We start from the raw sequence: 24095 nt of genomic DNA, 5'->3' as shown, positions 1-24095 counted from the left end.
AAATGAATAAATAAATGAATAAACAACACTCGGTAATGAACGATATAATAATTAAATATAAACAATAAACACTCCCTTTATTATTAGAATAATTAACTACTCCCTATTTCAAGGTACTTCCTATTAAATATTAATTTTGTTATTGTTCTTGGAATAATGACACATTTCACTCAATTTTTGGCTTATTACCTGTCGCTACTGTTACTTTTGAGGTACTAATTTAGTACTAAAATTTACTAAAATTAAATCTAGTATAGAAAGTGAGTATTCTAAGTATAAAAGATTGGGGAGATTGGAATAAACTCCATTTTAGCGTATTTTATTCTGTTGTTGATAAGATTTAGATCTAGATTAGAAAGAGAAAATTTCAAAATACAGGTAATCTATCGAGTATCGAGGCGCCGACGTAAAATCGCCCGCGACTAGATTCTAGAATCTAGTCTGTCTAGTCTAGATGCAACCACAATCAATGGCTATAAATATAGAATATAGATCAATATAGGCTATAGGCCACAAATTAACTTTAAACAGCAGTGTTTGCGAGCAAGATTTGCTATACATAGGCCTATAGTATACTTATTATACTATGATTATATATAAATAAACAGCAGCCATTTGTAAAATTTAAAAATAGAGTGGCTTCCTCTGAATCTCCCGCTAGATCTATAAGTTTAACAAAATAAAACTTAAACAAGATGTCTGATAATAGTGATAAGCATGGTTGCATCTGATGAAAACCTCGCTAGTCTTCATTTATTACTGAAAATTTTTAATTCAATTGTTTAAAAAAAGGTAGGCTACATAAATGAAACAAGGAAATATTTTTGTATTTTTCAAAACATAGAGGAATCTAAATCCTCCTCAAAATGTGAAATAATTATTAAAATTTAAGGAGTCACCTGTTTTTCACATTACTAGTCTCGGACGATTTTACGTACCTAAAAAGATAGATTACAGAGATAATTTTGGATTTTGGGGCACCCGAAATTGGAGGTCTCCTTTTCAACTCCTTAATCCGCTACTGTCAATGAGCTATGACCTCATAACAAAATGTTCAATACTCTTGAGTCATGACTCTTGAGTCTTGAGTCTTGACTCTTGAGATAAACCTTTCCATATCTATCTTTTGTAGCTCCCACCTGCCGTCAAGTGTCTGGTTTAGTTATCATCGGCAAATGAAAGCAATTATACTAACTTTCCTTTCACTTCAAATAACTTATATTCAAAACAGGTTACTTCCTGGCTTTTTTTAAAACATGGGGATTAAATCACCATTTGTAAGCATACAATCACATGTTAAAGTAAAAAAACAAACATGTTTTTCTAGCCTGTTTTGTTAAAATTCATTGTTTTATTTCCTGAAACTAGTTGATGAACCGTATTGTTTGCCATAAAAAAAATTAATAAAATGTATAATATTTTAGGGAGCATTGCTTTATATGAACAGTTTCGGAGAAAAAAGTGACAACAGTTGATGAGGAGCTGAGCGTTTTTTTCATGGGAACAACTAATATTTTTGTGGCCTTTGTTAAGTAAATTAGCTTGTCATTTAAAAAAAAATATATTTAAAGATGGTCAGGAATTTTTCTATTGTTTGCAAGGGTTAGCCTATAATGCTGATATAAAGTAATTCCAAAAGAAAAGGAATCATTCTGTAATAATTGGAGAATTCTACAGCAATGGTAGATGCTATATCCAGTAACGGAACACTATTCTGATAGTTTGCTGAGGGTGATAGACATACATCCAGGACAACTCTGTTGGAATTCTGCAAAACCGCTGATGTTAGGTATGTAATGGACGGACGGACAGATAGATAGATAGATTAAATAGATAAATAAATGTCTTGTTCCCATTTAATGCCCATTGAAAGTAAGTATGTTTAAAACATGATGAAAACAGAGCTGGTTGGAACATTCTATTAAATTGTATATGTACGATATAATTCAAACATAGTCCTACATATTTCAGAATAAATAACAAATTATGCTGGAGAAACCCAGCTTTCCAATGATGACAAATACAATAAGATGAAGATTATATATTTTATTTGTTTTTTTATCAATAGGTTCATAAAAATTGTATTTTAAATACATAACATTTTTTTTACCTAATAACATTTTTTAGGACATTTAAAAAGTGAACAAAGAATTGTAAAGTACCAGAAACTCACTACGATAAAAAAAATCTGGATTTTTGTGATTGGCTGCTGATTGTGTCCCTTTAAGTTTCCAAATTTTAAAAAATTCTTTGGGTAAACTTAGTCAAAAATTTATATTAAGATTCTACATAGAACGATAGCAAAGTTGGTAAAAGCTGGTATTTTAAAAAAAAGCATATTCCTTTGCAAAATGAAACATTTATGGCGTTATTTTGCACTAAAAAGCAAAAAATTTGAAAATTAAATTAATATTCTTAAAATACAACAATGCTCCATGGATTTATTTTTTAACTACGAATTAAGAAGTTGTTTATTTAAATAAAAGAATCTTTATTTTACTTTAAAAAATTTGCTACCTTGTACACTGGTCCGACCCATCCACCCAAACTCATTAGTGCATTCAATAAAAATGAACATAGACTCTACTTGTAAAATGCTAATACAATGGTACCTCAAGATATGAGTTAAGTTCATTCCGTAGGGTGGGAGTGTAGGCGGAGTAGCTTCACTTTGTTCACATACTCACTGTTAAAGCTGAGCTTTTTCTGTCACTTTAATTTTAATTCACTTACTCGTTACACTCTTATCGTTATAGTTCATCCCTAAACTTAAAAGAACTTAAACTTACCGAACATAAGTGAAAATAAATGTTACTATGTTAAGAAAAAATATTTTACTACCTTCACTTATTTTTCGTTACTATTTTCTCTACGCTAATCTTTGCTTTTTTTTTCTCTATGCTATTTTCACTCTCACAGCAAGCCGTTGAAATACACCTAAGAAGGTTTGATTTTTCCCCATTTTCAGAAATGAGTTAGGTAAGTGCCATTCAATAATTTGAATACGAAATCAGTTGCAACTTTTTAGAAATGTTTCATTTCCACAAATTGTTCAAGGTGGTTACTCTAAATTCAAATTTTACTAGTATGTCATAGCAAATTTTAGCTCGCTCTACAGCTCGTATCTAAAAAAAAAAAATCGTATATCTAGGTAGGGCCTACCACTGAATATATTTCTCCGCTTAAAATATGTAGGTTGTTGGAGGGAATGTTGGGGGGGGGGGGGGGCGGAAATCACATACCGGCAAACCCTTTTACCCCAATAATGGACTCACTAAAAGTAGAATTTTCAAAAGGATGTAATGTTCACGCGATGGAGTAGAACAAAATATTTTATCAATCTTTTTTTGGCTCATGACTTAGTTCTCGCCTGTGTCGGGGGAACCTAGCTGACACATGTCGTGACATCTAGGTGTCATCAGACAATGTCACATGTGACATCAGACAATGTGACATGTCTTACTTTTTCTGCTCTGCTTATTTGCGCATGACCCAGACATGCATCCGAATTCATTTTTAATGACCAAAGCTCCATTGGTTCCTCCCACTTTGGTCACGCCTAACTGTTTTGTTAACAAAAACTGGTCGAATTCGTGAGGAGCCGGTGCAACTTTGTGGCCCCCATTTCCTGTAGGCGGAGCCAATTCCTTCAGATTGCTGCCGTCATTATTGAGAGGAGAGCTGGGTGGATCTGAGAACTTCCGTGAAGTGCATGACGCCGCGCGGCTCTCTAGCTCTCGTATCGAGCCGGTGTCCACGTTTCGTCCATGGCAAGGGGAAAAGGGTTCCAAGCTTTTTTTCGGCGATGACCCGACGATATTTTTAAAGGACGCTGAGTCGACATTATTTTTCTGACCGGAAGCGATGACGTAATTAAGGAGCTGAACGGGACTAGAGTTGCCCGTCTTTTCAGCTGATGACGTCAACGTTTCCGTTAAAGGCACATTGGCCCTCATGAGCGCACCTGTTGATGATGTCACCAGTGGCGGTGAACGCGTTTGTTTGACGTCATGCATTGACAAAGACGATTTGTTGACGTTTTGTTTGACGTCATCCAGCACCGAGAAAGCGCCCGGTGAGGAGAAGAGACCCGCAGAGAAGGGGCAGCCTCCCCTGGGGGCAGCACCTCCCCTGGGGGCAGCACCTAACCTCGTGGCTTCTCCCTGCCCCGAGCCCAGCGGTCTAGAGACGTCATCGACGTCCCGGTATGAGACTGGCGAGTAGGGCAGCGGGCTGTTGGACAGTTCCGTGGTCAGCCGGCTGTTGGTGCTGTCAATGTGCTCCTCCAGATTGCGTCGTCTCACCTCCTCCTCCATGATGGCAAGAAAAGGACACGTGACCAAATCCTTTTCCGCCATTTCCTGTTTCCCGTTTAACCAATACGTCTTCATCTGACCTTTGCCCTGAAACAAATTTTATTATGCCAATAAAAGGTCATGGACATAGTAAACTCGTCTACAAACATAGTTAACACAAAAAATATCTTTGCGCTTTTACAAGTTTAACATCAATCATCTTTAGCTCACCACTACCATCACGAAAGTAGCTCACCACTACCATCACGAAAGTAGCTCACCACTACCATCACGAAAGTAGCTCACCACTACCACCACGAAAGTAGCTCACCACTACCACCACGAAAGTAGCTCACCACTACCACCACGAAAGTAGCTCACCACTACCACCACGAAAGTAGCTCACCACTACCTCCACGAATCATTATTGGATAAGCTAACTCTAATGAATATTGATGAAGGGGTCCCACTGGCAGGTATCATATTCAATGAGACCGTTTTGCCGGGAGACTTAGTCTCTACAGCAGGGGTCTCCAAACTACGGCCCGCGGGCCGGATGCGGCCCGCGAAGTCCTCTCATCCGGCCTGCGGAGATCTTTTTGTCCATTGAAAAATTGTTTGTTGGTGATAGCTGAAGAACTTTGGCCAGAAAAACCAAAGACAAGCCTAGAAGAAACTGGCCCCCAAACTGAAATTTGATAGTTAATGCGGCCCTCGGATTGAAAAGTTTGGAGACCCCTGCTCTACAGAAACCGTATTGTCAGTGGTCCTTTAGTCGGGAGCCAAATTGACAGGAGCCTATTTGTCGTGAGCCAAAGTGACGGGAGTCTATTTGCCGGGAGTCGTAATGACGGAGTCCGTTTTGTCGAGAAAACGGGAGCCTATTTGTAGGGAGCCTAAACGACGGAAGCCTATTTGTCGGGAGCCTATATGACGGGGTCCATATGTCGCTGGCCCTTTTGTCGGGGTCATTTTGACGGAGCCGTTTTGACGGAGCCGTTTTGTAATTGGCCGTTTTGACGCCGCACGCAATTATTATTTCTTTAAGCAAAAAAGGCTGGTCGATAAGTGACAAGTTAATACACGTAGTTTTGGTATCCACACAAGTTAGATGCAATTACATGTCAAGTGGACGTTTCAACAACGGTCTTCGTCGGCAAACTAAAGCGTCATGACACCGTGCGTGTTTTTATATCTCGTCTTTAACCACATTGATGTGTACTGACTGTGACCTTGGGCCGAAGCTATCATAGTACTTTTAATTTTAATGCATATCATTTGTGAGGATACTACTCAATTTTTTTAAAAATATAGTTTTATTATCGTTATATATATATATATATATATATATATATATATATATATATATATAGTTCAATTATGTATGTTTGTTTCTAATCGAGGATTACTAAGAAATATAAGAATTTGATAGACCCCAGTCTTATAGTGTTAAACGTCTAAAGTGCTTATTGTCTAAATTTATGATTTAAAAAATTAATTTTGAAAATGTTTTAAACTAATTTTAATTTCATACTTAAAATAATAAGTTTCAACATGTTCATTAAACGTACCACAATTAAAGCAACAATCACCCTTAACACAAATTCTAATTATGTCTGAAAATTATTTACATTTAGTCCTTTAGCACTCATTATGTCCCTTGATAAATTAGAGAAACACAATTACTTCCCATTACAAAAATATTACATGGGGGGGGGGGGTTGGAGAATTTACTTTTTATTACTTTGTTTTGGTGTTGGAAAAAATACTTAAATAATTAGCACGGATTGACGAAGTGCACGTGGTAGGTATTTTAAATACTGCCTTTTATTTATTTTATACACTGGACGTACTGTTTACATTATTTTTTAATCAGAGACATTTGTCGTAAAAAGACATCTTTATTCAGGAACGGGAATTCCCGCAGGTTATCATTTGTGTCTTTTTTTTTGCGCATTCGTTTTTGTCTGCTTTTTTTTTTTTTTGCGCACGAAGGGGAATTCGTATTTGTCGGTCGCACCAAAAAGCTCTTTTATAGACACCTGCACCAAACTACAAGAAGATATACCATTTTATATAATACTAGCCATCGGCACCCGTTTCACGTGAATTATAGGCCTATATATTTTAAAATGTTGTACTTGTTTGAGAAAATAATTTATGAAATAGTTATTGGTCAAAACGCAATGTGCTTTACTACACGCTGAACGATATTAGTGACAAAGCAAAGAAATAACTAATTAGCTAAAAATCCGACACATTTAACATAACACAGGCAGACACTGATTAAGTGACTTAAATGATTCCATTAAAAAAAAAATTCATAAAAAACGTTTTAATAACAATCTTTTATGTAATGATGCACTAAAAAGTAGAAAATAAATTATACACTACTATTTAAATTACTATAAAGAAAAGCGTGGGTCACTTTAGTACTTTAGTACCTATTTGATACCTTTACTAATATTTGAGAAGAGACCCACGCTTTTCTTTATAGTAATTTAAATAGTAGTGTATAATTTATTTTCTACTTTTTAGTGCATCATTACATAAAAGCTTGTTATTAAAACGTTTTTTATGAATTTTTTTTCAGTACTTTACATGTTTTATTTACAATAGTGTTACATGACTAAAAACCATGGCGCGCCTACTGAAGGTGATGGCGCAGCTATTGAACGTGATGACGCGTGTGGTGTGGTTGGATAGACATGCCTATTGATTCGGTCCAAATTTTAATTAATTCATAAAAAATTAATTAGGCATCCAATTAAGTCAAATTTAATTTCAGATTGCATTGTCCTGATATCTTGACCCACGTGCCAAGTGTGAATCGTATCGGTCAAGTAGAAGTTTCCGAATTTTCACTCCTGCGTTTCGGTCTAGACTTACGACTGACGACTGGCGACTGACGAGGAAGTGAGTTAAATAAAAGCTTGTAAAAATCTGGCTATTCAATGGTCATTATGTTGTTTTTAAGTAATTTGTATTAGTTTGACCGATAAAATTGTATATATTTCATAGCGTACGTCTTGATGAGTAGATCTATAGATCTAGATCTAAATCAAATTTGAATGAAGTAGTTCCTTTCTTTATAGTCTAAAATCGGAAGATTCACATATAAAAAAAAATAAAAATTAAGTTTGACTTGGTGTGCCTCGATCCCGCACCACATGCGTGATATTAAGTACACTATCATCTCAGCTATTTAGGTACATGGAGAATGAAAGACGTATTTTAAAAGCTTAACTTACGCTAATATGCCTATTCTTTCAAATTTTTTTTTCCAAATTAGTCAGTTCCATAGCTAAACAAAGATTTCTATAAAATAATTAAGGCCTGAAATAGTTTAATATAGAATTTTATTTTTGGAATAGATTCTAGAGTAGATAGAGTCTAAATCTAGATCTTAGCGTCTACGTCTAGTTTTTGCGTAGATTTAGATCTAGTCTAGATCTAGAATCTCTAGATCTAGAATCCAAATAGATAAAATAAATTTTATAAATTTAGGCCTGAAAAATTGTATTGTATACATTTCATAGCGTACGTAGATCTAAATCAAATTTGAATAAAATAGTTCATTTCTTTTTATTCTAAACTCGGCATTGTTTCATGGGTTCATTTTTCACAACCATAAACACTTTTCCTGTTGCATACTTAAAACTGTTTTTCTACATTCGAATATACCTTTATTTTTTATTTTTCTTCTTTAAATAAAATAAAATGTTGGTTATACATTTAAAACATCTACCATATTATTTTCAACAAAAGTCCGTATCAAATTCTCCTTTGGTCGCCGAAGATTCTGATGTGATAACCTGCGAAAATATTTTGCGGAGAGAGAGAGAGAAAAGTGCGCACATGGGCTTTTATATATTAGGACTAGCCGTCCCGGTTTGTGTTAGTTTGTGTTGTGTTTGTGTTTTCTTTTGTTCTGTTAAGTTGGTATATTTAAAAAAGATTCACCATGGCAGAGCACGTGTATAAGTGTATAAGTGTATATATATATATTATATATATATATATATATATATATATATATATATATATATATATATATATATATATATATATATATATATACTAGACTAGACTACCCGTTGCAGTTTCCTTACAGTACGAAATCAAACAAATAAATAAATATTCAAACATATAAACAAAGTTGAGTATTAGTAGTATATATATATATTTATTTATTTATATATATAAATAGAGAAAACACAAGCAAATTAAAAACTTGCACAGTGAAACGAAAACGAAGTATGACGTCGTATAATAGAAAATAATCTCAAGCCGGAGAGCGCACGCAGTAATATGACGTCATTGATTCTCGAGTAAACATTGAATAAAAAGGCAATTTTGTCTAATCTAAGTGGTTTGCGTGAAGAGTTTCTTTCATACAATTCTTCGGGTAGGGGCGAAGCCCCACCCCCGCGTAAGAACGTCTGAGCCCCCCCCCTCCCCAACTCAAAAGATACTCATCGATACTCTATAATAAAATTACCGCCTAATTAATGTGTCTAATCTAAAAAGTGGTTTTCTTGCAATTTCTTAAATGCAATTCTTCGCCTAGTGGCTAAGCGCGACACCAGTGTTTCTTTCAGACTTTTTCCTCTCTTCCGGTAGGGGCGAAGCCCCGCCCAGATTCTTCCTTTAGTTTGTATGATCTACAAATGCGACCAGTGTTTCTTTCAGACTTTTTCCTCCCCGGAGAGGGGTGGGGGGTACTTGAAATTTTCGGGGGCGGGGGTAGAATTTTCTGGGAGGGTGCGGACACTGGAAAAAGTATATAATTATATTTCGTTGAATGGGACAGTAGTCATGTTTTGGAGGTTGTGTGTGTGGGGGGGAGGGGGGGGGGGGGGCGAAGCCCCCTTCTCCCAAGTAGAGTTGCCTGAAAGAAACTCTAAATGCGACTTTTGTCATGAATGAGATTAGGTGCATGGTTTAGAGATATGCCTATGACTATATTTTGTATAAATTAAAGTACCGAGAAAATAGACGGCACTATCAACCTGGCGCCCGTTGTACCCTTCCTCAACGGGCCATTTTTCTCGTCTTAAATGAAATAGGAAGTAATTATGTACTTATTACAATTTTGGTTAAAAAATAAGCTTTCTGGCTACAACAATTTGGAACCATTTGAAACCAACCTTCAAGACTATTACATTAGCGAACGTGATTCCATTTGAAATTCTTTTCTGTAGGCTACCACAATTCGAACCAATTCAATAAAACTTAAACTAACACATGGGGCGTTAAAAAAACAACTATATTATATGTATATCATATATCATATATATATATATATATATATATATATATATATATATATATATATATATATATATATATATATATATATATATATATATATATATATAAACACACAGTGTTTCTTCCAGACTTTTTTCCGGGGGAGGGAGGGCGGTCAGAATTTTTCGGGGGGGGGGGGGTGGGGGGGAGCGGACACTAGTAAAAGTGTATGTTTACTATATAAAATCCATCTCGTTCGGGGGGTAGTGGAAGAAACTGTATATATATATATATACACCTTTATATAGTATTTCTGCGTATATCTACAGTCGTGAGAAAACCGATTGCAAGTCCCTGCATGGTGAAGACACAACGAAAGCCAAAAAGACTGACCTTGACCTCAATCGACCCCCTATTTTCCACGTCATACGGGTAGCCCTCTAGTTCTCGTTTGGTTGTTTCACTGATGTGAATTTTCATGGCCTGCAATCAGACATAGATAGACATAGACAGATATAGATAGACATACATAGACATAGACAGATATAGATAGACATATACAGACATAGATAGAGATAGACAGACATAGTTAGACATAGACAGACATAGACTTAGATATACATAGAAAGACATAGATATACATAGAAAGACATAGATAGACATAGACAGACATAGACAGACATAGACAAACATATATAGACATACATAAACATAGACAGACAAACATAGACAAACATACATAGATAGACAAAGACAGACAAAGACTTATAGACGTATAGACACTGAAAGAGACACAAACATAGACATAGAGAAAGACAGAAGTACCTCGCCACTGGTCTCCATGCGAGATGCTGTGTTGACGGTGTCACCAAACAAACAATACCTCGGCATTTTAATCCCTACCACACCGGCCACCGTGTTACCTGTGTGCACACCTAAAAAAATATTGACTCGGTTAGCTAAGATCAGTCCCGATTAAACCCATTTACAGTTAACCAAGTGACAGTTGACCCAGTGACAGTTGACCCAGTGACAGTTGACCCAGTGACAATTGACCCAGTGACAGTTGACCCAGTGACCCAGGGACAATTGACCCAGTGACAGTTGACCCATTGAACCAGTGACAGTTGACCCAGTGACAGTTGACCCAGTGACAGTTGACCCAGTGACAATTGACCCAGTGACAGTTGACCCAGTGACAGTTGACCCAGTGACAGTTGACCCAGTGACCCAGGGACAATTGACCCAGTGACAGTTGACCCATTGACCCAGTGACAGTTGACCCAGTGACATTTGACCCAGTGACAGTTGACCCAGTGACAGTTGACCCAGTGACAATTGACCCAGTGACAGTTGACCCAGTGATAGTTGACCCAGTGACAGTTGACCCAGTGACAGTTGACCCAGTGACAGTTGACCCATTGACCCAGGGACAGTTGACCCATTGACCCAGTGACAGTTGACCCAGTGACAGTTGACCCATTGACCCAGGGACAGTTGACCCATTGACCCAGTGACAGTTGACCCAGTGACGGCTAACCCAGTGACATTTGACCCAGTGACAGTTGACCCAGGGACAGTTGACCCATTGACCCAGTGACAGTTGACCCATTGACCCAGTGACAGTTGACCCAGTGATAGTTGACCCAGTGACAGTTGACCCAGTGACATTTGACCCAGTGACGGCTAACCCAGTGACATTTGACCCAGTGACAGTTGACCCAGTGACAGTTGACCCAGTGACATTTGACCCAGTGACGGCTAACCCAGTGACAGTTGACCCAGTGACATTTGACCCAGTGACGGCTAACCCAGTGACATTTGACCCAGTGACAGTTGACCCAGTGACAGTTGACCCAGTGACAGTTGACCCAGTGACAGTTGACCCAGTGACATTTGACCCAGTGACGGCTAACCCAGTGACAGTTGACCCAGTGACATTTGACCCAGTGACATTTGACCCAGTGACGGCTAACCCAGTGACAGTTGACCCAGTGACAGTTGACCCAGTGACGGCTAACCCAGTGACAGTTGACCCAGTGACAGTTGACCCAGTGACAGTTGACCCAGTGACAGTTGACCCAGTGACAGTTGACCCAGTGACGGCTAACCCAGTGACAGTTGACCCAGTGACAGTTGACCCAGTGACAGTTGACCTAGTGACGGCTAACCCAGTGACAGTTGACCCAGTGACAGTTGACCCAGTGACATTTGACCCAGTGACGGCTAACCCAGTGACAGTTGACCCAGTGACAGTTAACCCAGTGACAGTTGACCCAGTGACAGTTGACCTAGTGACAGTTGACCTAGTGACAGTTGACCCAGTGACAGTTGACCTGTTAACGCTACCTACCTATTCTAATTTTCATGGTCTCGTTGTTTGAGGGATTAATTAAATTTTTCATGGAGGCGCGCATGTCTAGCGCCATGTCGCACATATGCAGGGCGTGAAACTTGGTCGTTGTTGGGGCGCCAGACACAGCCATGTAAGCGTCTCCAATGGTCTCCACCTGAAACATATAGCTAATAGGGTTAGGGTAAGTTAAGGTTAGGGTAAGTTAAGGTTAGGGTAAGTTAAGGTTAGGGTAAGTTAAGGTTAGGGTAAGTTAAGGTTAGGGTAAGTTAAGGTTAGGGTAAGTTAGGGTTAGGGTAAGTTAAGGTTAGGGTAAGTTAAGGTTAGGGTAAGTTAGGGTTAGGGTAAGTTAGGGTTAGGGTAAGTTAGGGTTAGGGTAAGCCAGGGTTAAGGTAAGTTAGGGTTAGGGTAAGTTAGGGTTAGGGTAAGTTAGGGTTAGGGTAATTTAAGGTTAGGTTAAGTCAGGGTTAAGGTAAGTTAGGGTTAGGTTAAGTCAGGGTTAGGGTAAGTTAGGGTTTTGGTTTGGTTACATTGGGGCTAGGGTTAGAAAGATAGTAATAGTGTTAGTGTGACAGTCATTGGGTTTTCACTTTCCGTTCAGTCCAATAGTTATCGACAATAGTTATTGAAATTAACAAATTGGACAGCCATCTTAATTTTAATGCGAAGTTTAAAGTTCAATTCGGATACATTCTTACGGCCTTTTACACACTGTCCTTCTATGAGTGGATATGCAAATAGATTTAAATAAAATTTAAACCTAAGTAGAAATTTAAAAAAAAAATTAGTCACCTACAGAAGAACTGGGGTAAAAGGTCCTTGGCTTATTTCGACTAATAAACATAAACACTCTCACCTTTTCGACCCTATGACCCTCACCGTGTAGACACTATGACCCTCACCTTGTAAACACTATGACCCTCACCTTGTAAACACTATGACCCTCACTCAGTTGATCAAACTGGGTGTACATAGCGTTGAGCATGGAGACGACCTCCATGGGTGTGATTTGGCTGCAGATGGTGGTGAAGCCGACCACGTCACTGAACAGTATGGTCACGTTGTCAAAAACCTGGGGAAAGTCAGACCAGCAACATCTTCAAACATCACACAGTATTAGAAAGGTTACATTTTCAAATGAATCACATCATCTCCACATCAACTATTAACGCAAGTGCTATTTTGGCAAAAAAAAACCAGTTAACCGAATATGTGACCTATTAAAAAAAATTGGTCCAATTAGCCGTTTATTGGGTCAGATAAGAAGCAAATGTTGACCAGACAAGAAGATGTTGACCAGACAAGAAGATGTTGACCAGACAAGAAGATGTTGACCAGATAAGAAGATGTTGACCAGACAAGAAGCAGATGTTGACCAGATAAGAAGCGGATGTTGACCAGACAAGAAGCAGATGTTGACCAGACAAGAAGCAGATGTTGACCAGACAAGAAGATGTTGACCAGACAAGAAGATGTTGACCAGACAAGAAGAAGATGTTGACCAGACAAGAAGATGTTGACCAGACAAGAAGATGTTGACCAGACAAGATGCAGATGTTAACCAGACAAGAAGATGTTGACCAGACAAGAAGATGTTGAGCAGACAAGAAGCAGATGTTGACCAGACAAGAAGCGGATGTTGACCAGACAAGATGTTGACCAGACAAGTAGCAGATGTTGACCTGGCAAGAAGATGTTAACCAGACAAGAAGATGTTGACCAGACAAGAAGATGTTGACCAGACAAGAAGCAGATGTTGACCAGACAAGTAGCAGATGTTGACCTGGCAAGTTTCCACAGACGGCACACCTTTCCTCAGACGATCTGCAACAGGTTTTGGAATCATCTGGTAGAGCAACGCGTCTGTGCGCTGCATCTCCTGGTCCAACTTGATCATGCTCTGCTCCAGCAGTCGGCTCTTCTCTTGTTCCTGCACAAACAGAGCTAGATGTATACAGACAACCCACCATCCTACAGACACAACCCACCATCCTACGGACACAACCCACCATCCTACAGACACAACCCACCAGCCTACAGACACAACCCACCAGCCTACAGACACAACCCACCAGCCTACACTCACAACCCACCAGCCTACAGTCACAACCCACCAGCCTACAACCAACCCACCAGCCTACAGACACAACCCACCAGCCTACAGACACAACCCACCAGCCTACAACCAACCCACCAGCCTACAGACACAACCCACCAGCCTACAGACACAACCCACCAGCCTATAGACACAACCCACCAGCCTACAGTCACAACCCACCAGCCTACAGTCACAACCCACCAGCCTACAGTCACAACCCACCAGCCCACAGTCACAACCCACCAGCCTACAGACACAACCCACCAGCCTACAACCAACCCACCAGCCTACAACCAACCCACCAGCCTACAACCAACCCACCAGCCTACAGTCACAACCCACCAGCCTACAACCAACCCACCAGCCTACAGACACAACCCACCAGCCTACAACCAACCCACCAGCCTACAGACACAACCCACCAGCCTACAACCAACCCACCAGCCTACAGACACAACCCACCAGCCTACAACCAACCCACCAGCCTACAGACACAACCCACCAGCCTACAACCAACCCACCAGCCTACAGACACAACCCACCAGCCTACAACCAACCCACCAGCCTACAGACACAACCCACCAGCCTACAGACACAACCTACCAGCCTACAACCAACCCACCAGCCTACAGACACAACCCACCAGCCTACAACCAACCCACCAGCCTACAGACACAACCCACCAGCCTACAACCAACCCACCAGCCTACAGACACAACACACCAGCCTACAGTCACAACCCACCAGCCTACAGACACAACCCACCAGCCTACAGACACAACCCACCAGCCTACAGTCACAACCCACCAGCCTACAACCAACCCACCAGCCTACAACCAACCCACCAGCCTACAGTCACAACCCACCAGCCTACAGTCACAACCCACCAGCCTACAACCAACCCACCAGCCTACAACCAACCCACCAGCCTACAGTCACAACCCACCAGCTTACAGTCACAACCCACCAGCCTACAGTCACAACCCACCAGCCTACAACCAACCCACCAGCCTACAGACACAACCCACCAGCCTACAGTCACAACCCACCAGCCTACAGTCACAACCCACCAGCCTACAACCAACCAACCAGCCTACAGTCACGACCCACCAGCCTACAGTCACAACCCACCAGTCTACAGACACAACCCACCAGCCTACAGACACAACCCACCAGCCTACAACCAACCCACCAGCCTACAGTCACAACCCACCAGCCTACAGACACAACCCACCAGCCTACAGACACAACCCACCAGCCTACAGTCACAACCCACCAGCCTACAGACACAACCCACCAGCCTACAGACACAACCCACCAGCCTACAACCAACCCACCAGCCTACAGTCACAACCCACCAGCCTACAGACACAACCCACCAGCCTACAGACACAACCCACCAGCCTACAGTCACAACCCACCAGCCTACAGACACAACCCACCAGCCTACAGTCACAACCCACCAGCCTACAGTCACAACCCACCAGCCTACAGACACAACCCACCAGCCTACAGACACAACCCACCAGCCTACAACCAACCCACCAGCCTACAGTCACAACCCACCAGCCTACAGTCACAACCCACCAGCCTACAGTCACAACCCACCAGCCTACAGACACAACCCACCAGCCTACAGTCACAACCCACCAGCCTACAGACACAACCCACCAGCCTACAGTCACAACCCACCAGCCTACAGACACAACCCACCAGCCTACAACCAACCCAACAGCCTACAGTCACAACCCACCAGCCTACAGTCACAACCCACCAGCTTACAACCAACCCACCAGCCTACAGACACAACCCACCAGCCTACAGTCACAACCCACCAGCCTACAGACACAACCCACCAGCCTACAGTCACAACCCACCCGCCTACAGCCAACCCACCAGCCTAAAGACACAACCCACAAGCCTACAACCAGCCTACAGTCACAACCCACCAGCCTACAACCAACCCACCAGCCTACAGTCACAACCCACCAGCCTACAACCAACCCACCAGCCTACAACCAACCCACCAGCCTACAACCAACCCACCAGCCTACAACCAACCCACCAGCCTACAACCAACCCACCAGCCTACAGTCACAACCCACCAGCCTACAGTCACAACCCACCAGCCTACAGACACAACCCACAAGCCTACAACCAACCCACCAGCCTACAGTCACAACCCACCAGCCTACAACCAACCCACCAGCCTACAGTCACAACCCACCAGCCTACAACCAACCCACCAGCCTACAACCAACCCACCAGCCTACAACCAACCCACCAGCCTACAACCAACCCACCAGCCTACAACCAACCCACTAGCCTCGGTCACAACCCACTAGCCTCGGTCACAACCCACCAGCCTACAGACACAACCCACCAGCCTACAGACACAACACACCAGCCTAAAACCAACCCACCAGCCTACAACCAACCCACCAGCCTACAGTCACAACCCACCAGCCTACAGACACAACCCACCAGCCTACAGACACAACACACCAGCCTACAACCAACCCACCAGCCTACAACCAACCCACCAGCCTACAACCAACCCACCAGCCTACAACCAACCCACCAGCCTACAACCAACCCACCAGCCTACAACCAACCCACCAGCCTACAGTCACAACCCACCAGCCTACAGACACAACCCACCAGCCTACAGACACAACACACCAGCCTACAACCAACCCACCAGCCTACAGACACAACCCACCAGCCTACAGACACAACACACCAGCCTACAACCAACCCACCAGCCTACAACCAACCCACCAGCCTACAGTCACAACCCACCAGCCTACAGACACAACCCACCAGCCTACAGACACAACACACCAGCCTACAACCAACCCACCAGCCTACAACCAACCCACCAGCCTACAACCAACCCACCAGCCTACAACCAACCCACCAGCCTACAACCAACCCACCAGCCTACAACCAACCCACCAGCCTACAGTCACAACCCACCAGCCTACAGACACAACCCACCAGCCTACAGACACAACACACCAGCCTACAACCAACCCACCAGCCTACAACCAACCCACCAGCCTACAGTCACAACCCACCAGCCTACAGACACAACCCACCAGCCTACAGACACAACACACCAGCCTACAACCAACCCACCAGCCTACAACCAACCCACCAGCCTACAGTCACAACCCACCAGCCTACAGACACAATCCACCAGCCTACAGACACAACCCACCAGCCTACAACCAACCCACCAGCCTACAACCAACCCACCAGCCTACAACCAACCTACCAGCCTACAGTCACAACCCACCAGCCTACAACCAACCCACCAGCCTACAACCAACCTACCAGCCTACAGACACAACCCACCAGCCTACAACCAACCCACCAGCCTACAGTCACAACCCACCAGCCTACAACCAACCCACCAGCCTACAGACACAACACACCAGCCTACAACCAACCCACCAGCCTACAGTCACAACCCACCAGCCTTCAACCAACCCACCAGCCTACAGACACAACCCACCAACCTACAGTCACAACCCACCAGCTTACAACCAACCCACCAGCCTACAGACACAACACACCAGCCTACAACCAACCCACCAGCCTACAACCAACCCACCAGCCTACAGTCACAACCCACCAGCCTACAGACACAACCCACCAGCCTACAGACACAACACACCAGCCTACAACCAACCCACCAGCCTACAACCAACCCACCAGCCTACAACCAACCCACCAGCCTACAACCAACCCACCAGCCTACAACCAACCTACCAGCCTACAGTCACAACCCACCAGCCTACAACCAACCCACCAGCCTACAACCAACCTACCAGCCTACAGACACAACCCACCAGCCTACAGACACAACCCACCAGCCTACAACCAACCCACCAGCCTACAGTCACAACCCACCAGCCTACAACCAACCCACCAGCCTACAGACACAACACACCAGCCTACAACCAACCCACCAGCCTACAGTCACAACCCACCAGCCTTCAACCAACCCACCAGCCTACAGACACAACCCACCAACCTACAGTCACAACCCACCAGCTTACAACCAACCCACCAGCCTACAGACACAACACACCAGCCTACAACCAACCCACCAGCCTACAACCAACCCACCAGCCTACAGTCACAACCCACCAGCCTACAGACACAACCCACCAGCCTACAGACACAACACACCAGCCTACAACCAACCCACCAGCCTACAACCAACCCACCAGCCTACAACCACCCCCCAGCCTACAACCAACCCACCAGCCTACAGTCACAACCCACCAGCCTACAGACACAACCCACCAGCCTACAGACACAACACACCAGCCTACAACCAACCCACCAGCCTACAACCAACCCACCAGCCTACAGTCACAACCCACCAGCCTACAGACACAACCCACCAGCCTACAGACACAACACACCAGCCTACAACCAACCCACCAGCCTACAACCAACCCACCAGCCTACAGTCACAACCCACCAGCCTACAGACACAACCCACCAGCCTACAGACACAACCCACCAGCCTACAACCAACCCACCAGCCTACAACCAACCCACCAGCCTACAACCAACCTACCAGCCTACAGTCACAACCCACCAGCCTACAACCAACCCACCAGCCTACAACCAACCTACCAGCCTACAGACACAACCCACCAGCCTACAAACACAACCCACCAGCCTACAACCAACCCACCAGCCTACAGTCACAACCCACCAGCCTACAACCAACCCACCAGCCTACAGACACAACACACCAGCCTACAACCAACCCACCAGCCTACAGTCACAACCCACCAGCCTTCAACCAACCCACCAGCCTACAGACACAACCCACCAACCTACAGTCACAACCCACCAGCTTACAACCAACCCACCAGCCTACAGACACAACCCACCAGCCTACAGACACAACCCACCAGCCTACAGACACAACACACCAGCCTACAGACACAACACACCAGCCTACAACCAATCCACCAGCCTACAACCAACCCACCAGCCTACAACTAACCCACCAGCCTACAGACACAACCCACCAGCCTACAGTCACAACCCACCAGCCTACAGACACAACCCACAAGCCTACAACCAGCCTACAGTCACAACCCACCAGCCTACAACCAACCCACCAGCCTACAGTCACAACCCACCAGCCTACAACCAACCCACCAGCCTACAACCAACCCACCAGCCTACATTCACAACCCACAAGCCTACAACCAACCCACCATCCTACAGACACAACCCACCAGCCTACAACCAACCCACCAGCCTACAACCAACCCACCAGCCTACAGTCACAACCCACCAGCCTACAGTCACAACCCACCAGCCTACAGACACAACCCACAAGCCTACAACCAGCCTACAGTCACAACCCACCAGCCTACAACCAACCCACCAGCCTACAGTCACAACCCACCAGCCTACAACCAACCCACCAGCCTACATTCACAACCCACAAGCCTACAACCAACCCACCATCCTACAGACACAACCCACCAGCCTACAACCAACCCACCAGCCTACAACCAACCCACCAGCCTACAGTCACAACCCACCAGCCTACAGTCACAACCCACCAGCCTACAGACACAACCCACAAGCCTACAACCAGCCTACAGTCACAACCCACCAGCCTACAACCAACCCACCAGCCTACAGTCACAACCCACCAGCCTACAACCAACCCACCAGCCTACATTCACAACCCACCAGCCTACAACCAACCCACCAGCCTACATTCACAACCCACCAGCCTACAACCAACCCACCAGCCTACAACCAACCCACCAGCCTACAACCAACCCACCAGCCTACAACCAGCCTACAGACAGCCGTCATCACTAGACTTACCTGGTCTAGCGCGAGCTTCAGCTCGGCTGACTGCTGTGTCCCCGCGAGAACGAGGTCCCGACTGGAGTCGTGCATGCTGAGGTCGTTGATGTAGAGTCCAACACGGAACAGTCACAACCCACCAGCCTACAACCAACCCACCAGCCTACAGTCACAACCCACCAGCCTACAACCAACCCACCAGCCTACAACCAACCCACCAGCCTACATTCACAACCCACAAGCCTACAACCAACCCACCATCCTACAGACACAACCCACCAGCCTACAACCAACCCACCAGCCTACAACCAACCCACCAGCCTACAGTCACAACCCACCAGCCTACAGTCACAACCCACCAGCCTACAGACACAACCCACAAGCCTACAACCAGCCTACAGTCACAACCCACCAGCCTACAACCAACCCACCAGCCTACAGTCACAACCCACCAGCCTACAACCAACCCACCAGCCTACATTCACAACCCACAAGCCTACAACCAACCCACCATCCTACAGACACAACCCACCAGCCTACAACCAACCCACCAGCCTACAACCAACCCACCAGCCTACAGTCACAACCCACCAGCCTACAGTCACAACCCACCAGCCTACAGACACAACCCACAAGCCTACAACCAGCCTACAGTCACAACCCACCAGCCTACAACCAACCCACCAGCCTACAGTCACAACCCACCAGCCTACAACCAACCCACCAGCCTACATTCACAACCCACCAGCCTACAACCAACCCACCAGCCTACATTCACAACCCACCAGCCTACAACCAACCCACCAGCCTACAACCAACCCACCAGCCTACAACCAACCCACCAGCCTACAACCAGCCTACAGACAGCCGTCATCACTAGACTTACCTGGTCTAGCGCGAGCTTCAGCTCGGCTGACTGCTGTGTCCCCGCGAGAACGAGGTCCCGACTGGAGTCGTGCATGCTGAGGTCGTTGATGTAGAGTCCAACACGGAACATGTCGTCCAAGGAACTCATTCTGAAAGTAGCAGGGAAAAAGTTTTCTTCCTTAGAACTAATCCAAGCAGTGCGAATTGCGTGCAGCTTTTATCTAAATGGTTTCATCATTACTTAATTAATGTTAGGTTATTTGTTCTCCTCTATATTCAATTTCTTGTTTAATTTTTGGCAATTGCAATATCATTGTTCAAAATTAACAAACAACGCGCAGACGTACACATACACACATATATAAGACTAACACCTGAAACAAAGCTAAGGCTAACATCTTAAAAAAGGGTGTAACCTCACGGCTAGACGATTTAAAGACCAACGCAGGATAAAACGATATTTAGAGTACGAACCAACCAAGAGCTAACTATATATTCCTGTACTAGCAGTCTCGTAAGCAAAGGCTAGGGGGGGGGGCGGTCATTTTCTGCAAATTGGAGCCTTTTGGGGAACTTATTCAACTGAAGATTTTAAACTAATATGTGTCAGAAATTTACTTTTTGTCGGCTCATGGATTTGTCCTTAACAACCGTTCTTCTTAAGCATGATATTTTAAGCATTTAATACTAGACTAGAACTAAGTGATAACACTATTTACAATGGTGGTGCTTAGAGTTCGTTAGTTAAGATATTACTAAATTTTAATGGAAAGAAAACCAGAAAAGAAGAAATATGCAGTGAGGAAGAAATTGAAAGACATCAGATCGCCAACAAACATCATTAAACTTTGGACACATTTTTCAAGCTACATACAACAAATAAACCGGGAGTGATCTCCCCTAAATTTTCTTGAATATTCTTATATAACACTACGTGGGATGGCAACTCGGAATATAGACATGATTTTTAATTATTTAAACTTTTTAAAATAGAATAGAATCTCGTAGAAAAAAGAAATGCGCACCAAGCGAACGCCAAAACAAAATATGCATAATAGTGCGGAATATTATTAGTACTTTATAAATTTACATGCGTTTTTTTTTTTGAGAAATTAGAAATATCGTAAATTACTATTTCCGGTCAACAGAAATTACTCAAAATTTGATAGAAGGTAGAGAATTAGATCTTTTACTTGCATGTGAAATTTTATTTACCTATCTGAAATAGTACTTAAGTTATAGGCTTTTGAAAAATTCAAAGTAAAAAAGTAACACTTTCGGTTATCGGAAATCACTCAAAAGTTGATACGGATCTACGATTTTAATAAAATACTTATATATGAAATTTCATCAACCTAGCTGTAACGGTACTCAAGTTATCGTGTTTACAGACACACAGACATACGGACAAGATTGCAAAATTATGTTTTTCAGTATTAGTGAAGTGTAAAACGTCGAGATTTCCTAAATCCTCGATTTTTTTTTTTTTTTTGCACGATTACAAGACTTTCTCTATACTTTGTATATACTCGAAAGTAATAAAAAAAAGGTCCAAGTGTTAAAAAGGTAACCATGAACAAAATGACACTCAGCCACATCAACTTTGAAAAACTTTGTAACAGAAAATCACAACATAGAAGAGAGACAGTGGCGTAGCTACCGTAAAGCTAGAGTAAGCAAGGCATAGGGGCCCAAGGCAAATTGGGGCTCTTTTCCCTTTTTACATTTTTAAAAACTTTTACATTGGAATTTTAATATTTGAATTATAAAAATAATTTTAAAAGAAAATGGAAATCCAGTTTATTTTCTACCGTAGAAGTAATCAGAAGTTCCAAAAAAGGCCCCCAAACATTTCTTACTGGGGACGGGCTGTATAGGACCCATCGGTATCAATAACACTATAGGCATTGTTGAATTGTCGGGCAAGCCGTCTTCACCGAAATTCCATCCATGATTACAATTGAGTTCTTTTAACAACCGTGGACAGTGTTTTCACAACAAGCTAAGTCGAATATTTGTCAATGTTTTACTGCTAGTTTTAACCTTAATCACAATTTGTTTATTGATCTAATTTATGCCGCTATATGAGATTTTTGTTTGTTTCCCTGTTCTTTACGCATTAGTACAAAAATGATCCAATCGCCAAGAAACATTTGGAAGTCGTTTAGAATAATTCAGACAAACCTCTACTGACCGTGAAATTTCCTAACAACCCAACATACGAGGAGTAGAGCCAGAGGCGTATCCAGGTTTTCGTTGTAGGGGGAGCGGAAATAGCGAAAAAAGGCGCCGAATTTGTAATATTTTCTATATAAGTATATATATATATATATATATATATATATATATATATATATATATATATATATATATATATATATATATATATATATATATATATATATATATATGTTTGTGTGTGTGTGTTATTGCTTCGATATGATGTAAAATAAATTTAAATAAGCACTCGGAAGAAATAAAAAAAACAACACACAATGTCGGCCGACGAAACAAAAAAATATGGTATCACTCTAAACAAAAACAAATATATATATATATATATATATATATATATATATATATATATATATATATATATATATATATATATATATATATATATATATATATATATATAAACACACTACAACCAAAAACAATGAACGCGGCATAATCTGTTTCGTAATTCTGGTTTAAAAAAATTACATAATAATTCCTGATACATCAATTAAGACTAGCGAAAAGGGGAAATAATCAATATCTTAATATAAATATGTATATGTCTACACATTTTATTATAAATATCAAAACAAATCAATAATTACTTTAGAATCTAATAAAGTACCTTAACACTATTCGATTTTACAAAAATTATTCGTCTAAATAATCAATTTAATATATTGTCATTATAAATGCAAAAGTATCACAGCAAAATGAAAGTTTTTTTTAAATCAGAGTCGGTATAAAACCCAGCTTTTCACTATAGAAGTAAAACATTCGTAATAGTAGCCTACATATAACTTAAATATCGGTCTTATATTTCAGATCATGCACATATTTAATTGCACTGACTTATTGTGTTTTTTAATGATAATTTTTAACATAATGTGAAGGTATGGGTTAAATCACAGTATTGCTCACACACCTTTTACCGGTTATTAAAAAAACAATATTCACAGAGATATACGTTTCAAATGTGCCGACCAAAGATAATTTTTAACAAATATCAATGTTTAAAACTTTGAGTTTAAAAAGTTTCCAAAAAGGCGCCACTTTGCTAAAAATGGCCAGAGGGGGAGCGGCAGCTCCCCCTGCTCCCCCCCCCCTGCGTACGCTACTGAGTAGAGCCCCCCCCCCCCCCCTCGAA

The 24095-nt window shown here is 42.6% G+C and overlaps 1 protein-coding gene across 1 annotated transcript in view; it reads right to left on the bottom strand.

Moving 5' to 3' along the window:
- Positions 1-3163: 3163 nt before the first annotated feature.
- LOC131941292 (soluble guanylate cyclase 88E) overlaps positions 3164-24095 on the bottom strand; it is a 42428-nt gene continuing 21496 nt past the window's right edge. Inside the window, exons 6-12 of the mRNA XM_059300472.1 lie at positions 20748-20877; positions 13685-13831; positions 12827-12973; positions 11902-12058; positions 10374-10483; positions 9942-10031; positions 3164-4403 (exon numbers count right to left, since the gene is read on the bottom strand). Coding sequence (XP_059156455.1) covers positions 3441-4403; positions 9942-10031; positions 10374-10483; positions 11902-12058; positions 12827-12973; positions 13685-13831; positions 20748-20877 — 1744 coding nt within the window. The 3' untranslated portion in view covers positions 3164-3440. The remainder of the gene's footprint in view (positions 4404-9941; positions 10032-10373; positions 10484-11901; positions 12059-12826; positions 12974-13684; positions 13832-20747; positions 20878-24095) is intronic.

Source organism: Physella acuta, unplaced genomic scaffold, assembly GCF_028476545.2.
Source record: "Physella acuta isolate Inbredline_101_S28 unplaced genomic scaffold, ASM2847654v3 ptg000355l, whole genome shotgun sequence".
Lineage (NCBI taxonomy): Eukaryota > Metazoa > Mollusca > Gastropoda > Physidae > Physella > Physella acuta.
The sequence above is the reverse complement of the archived record's forward strand: the minus strand, read 5'-3'. Positions and strand labels throughout refer to the sequence as shown.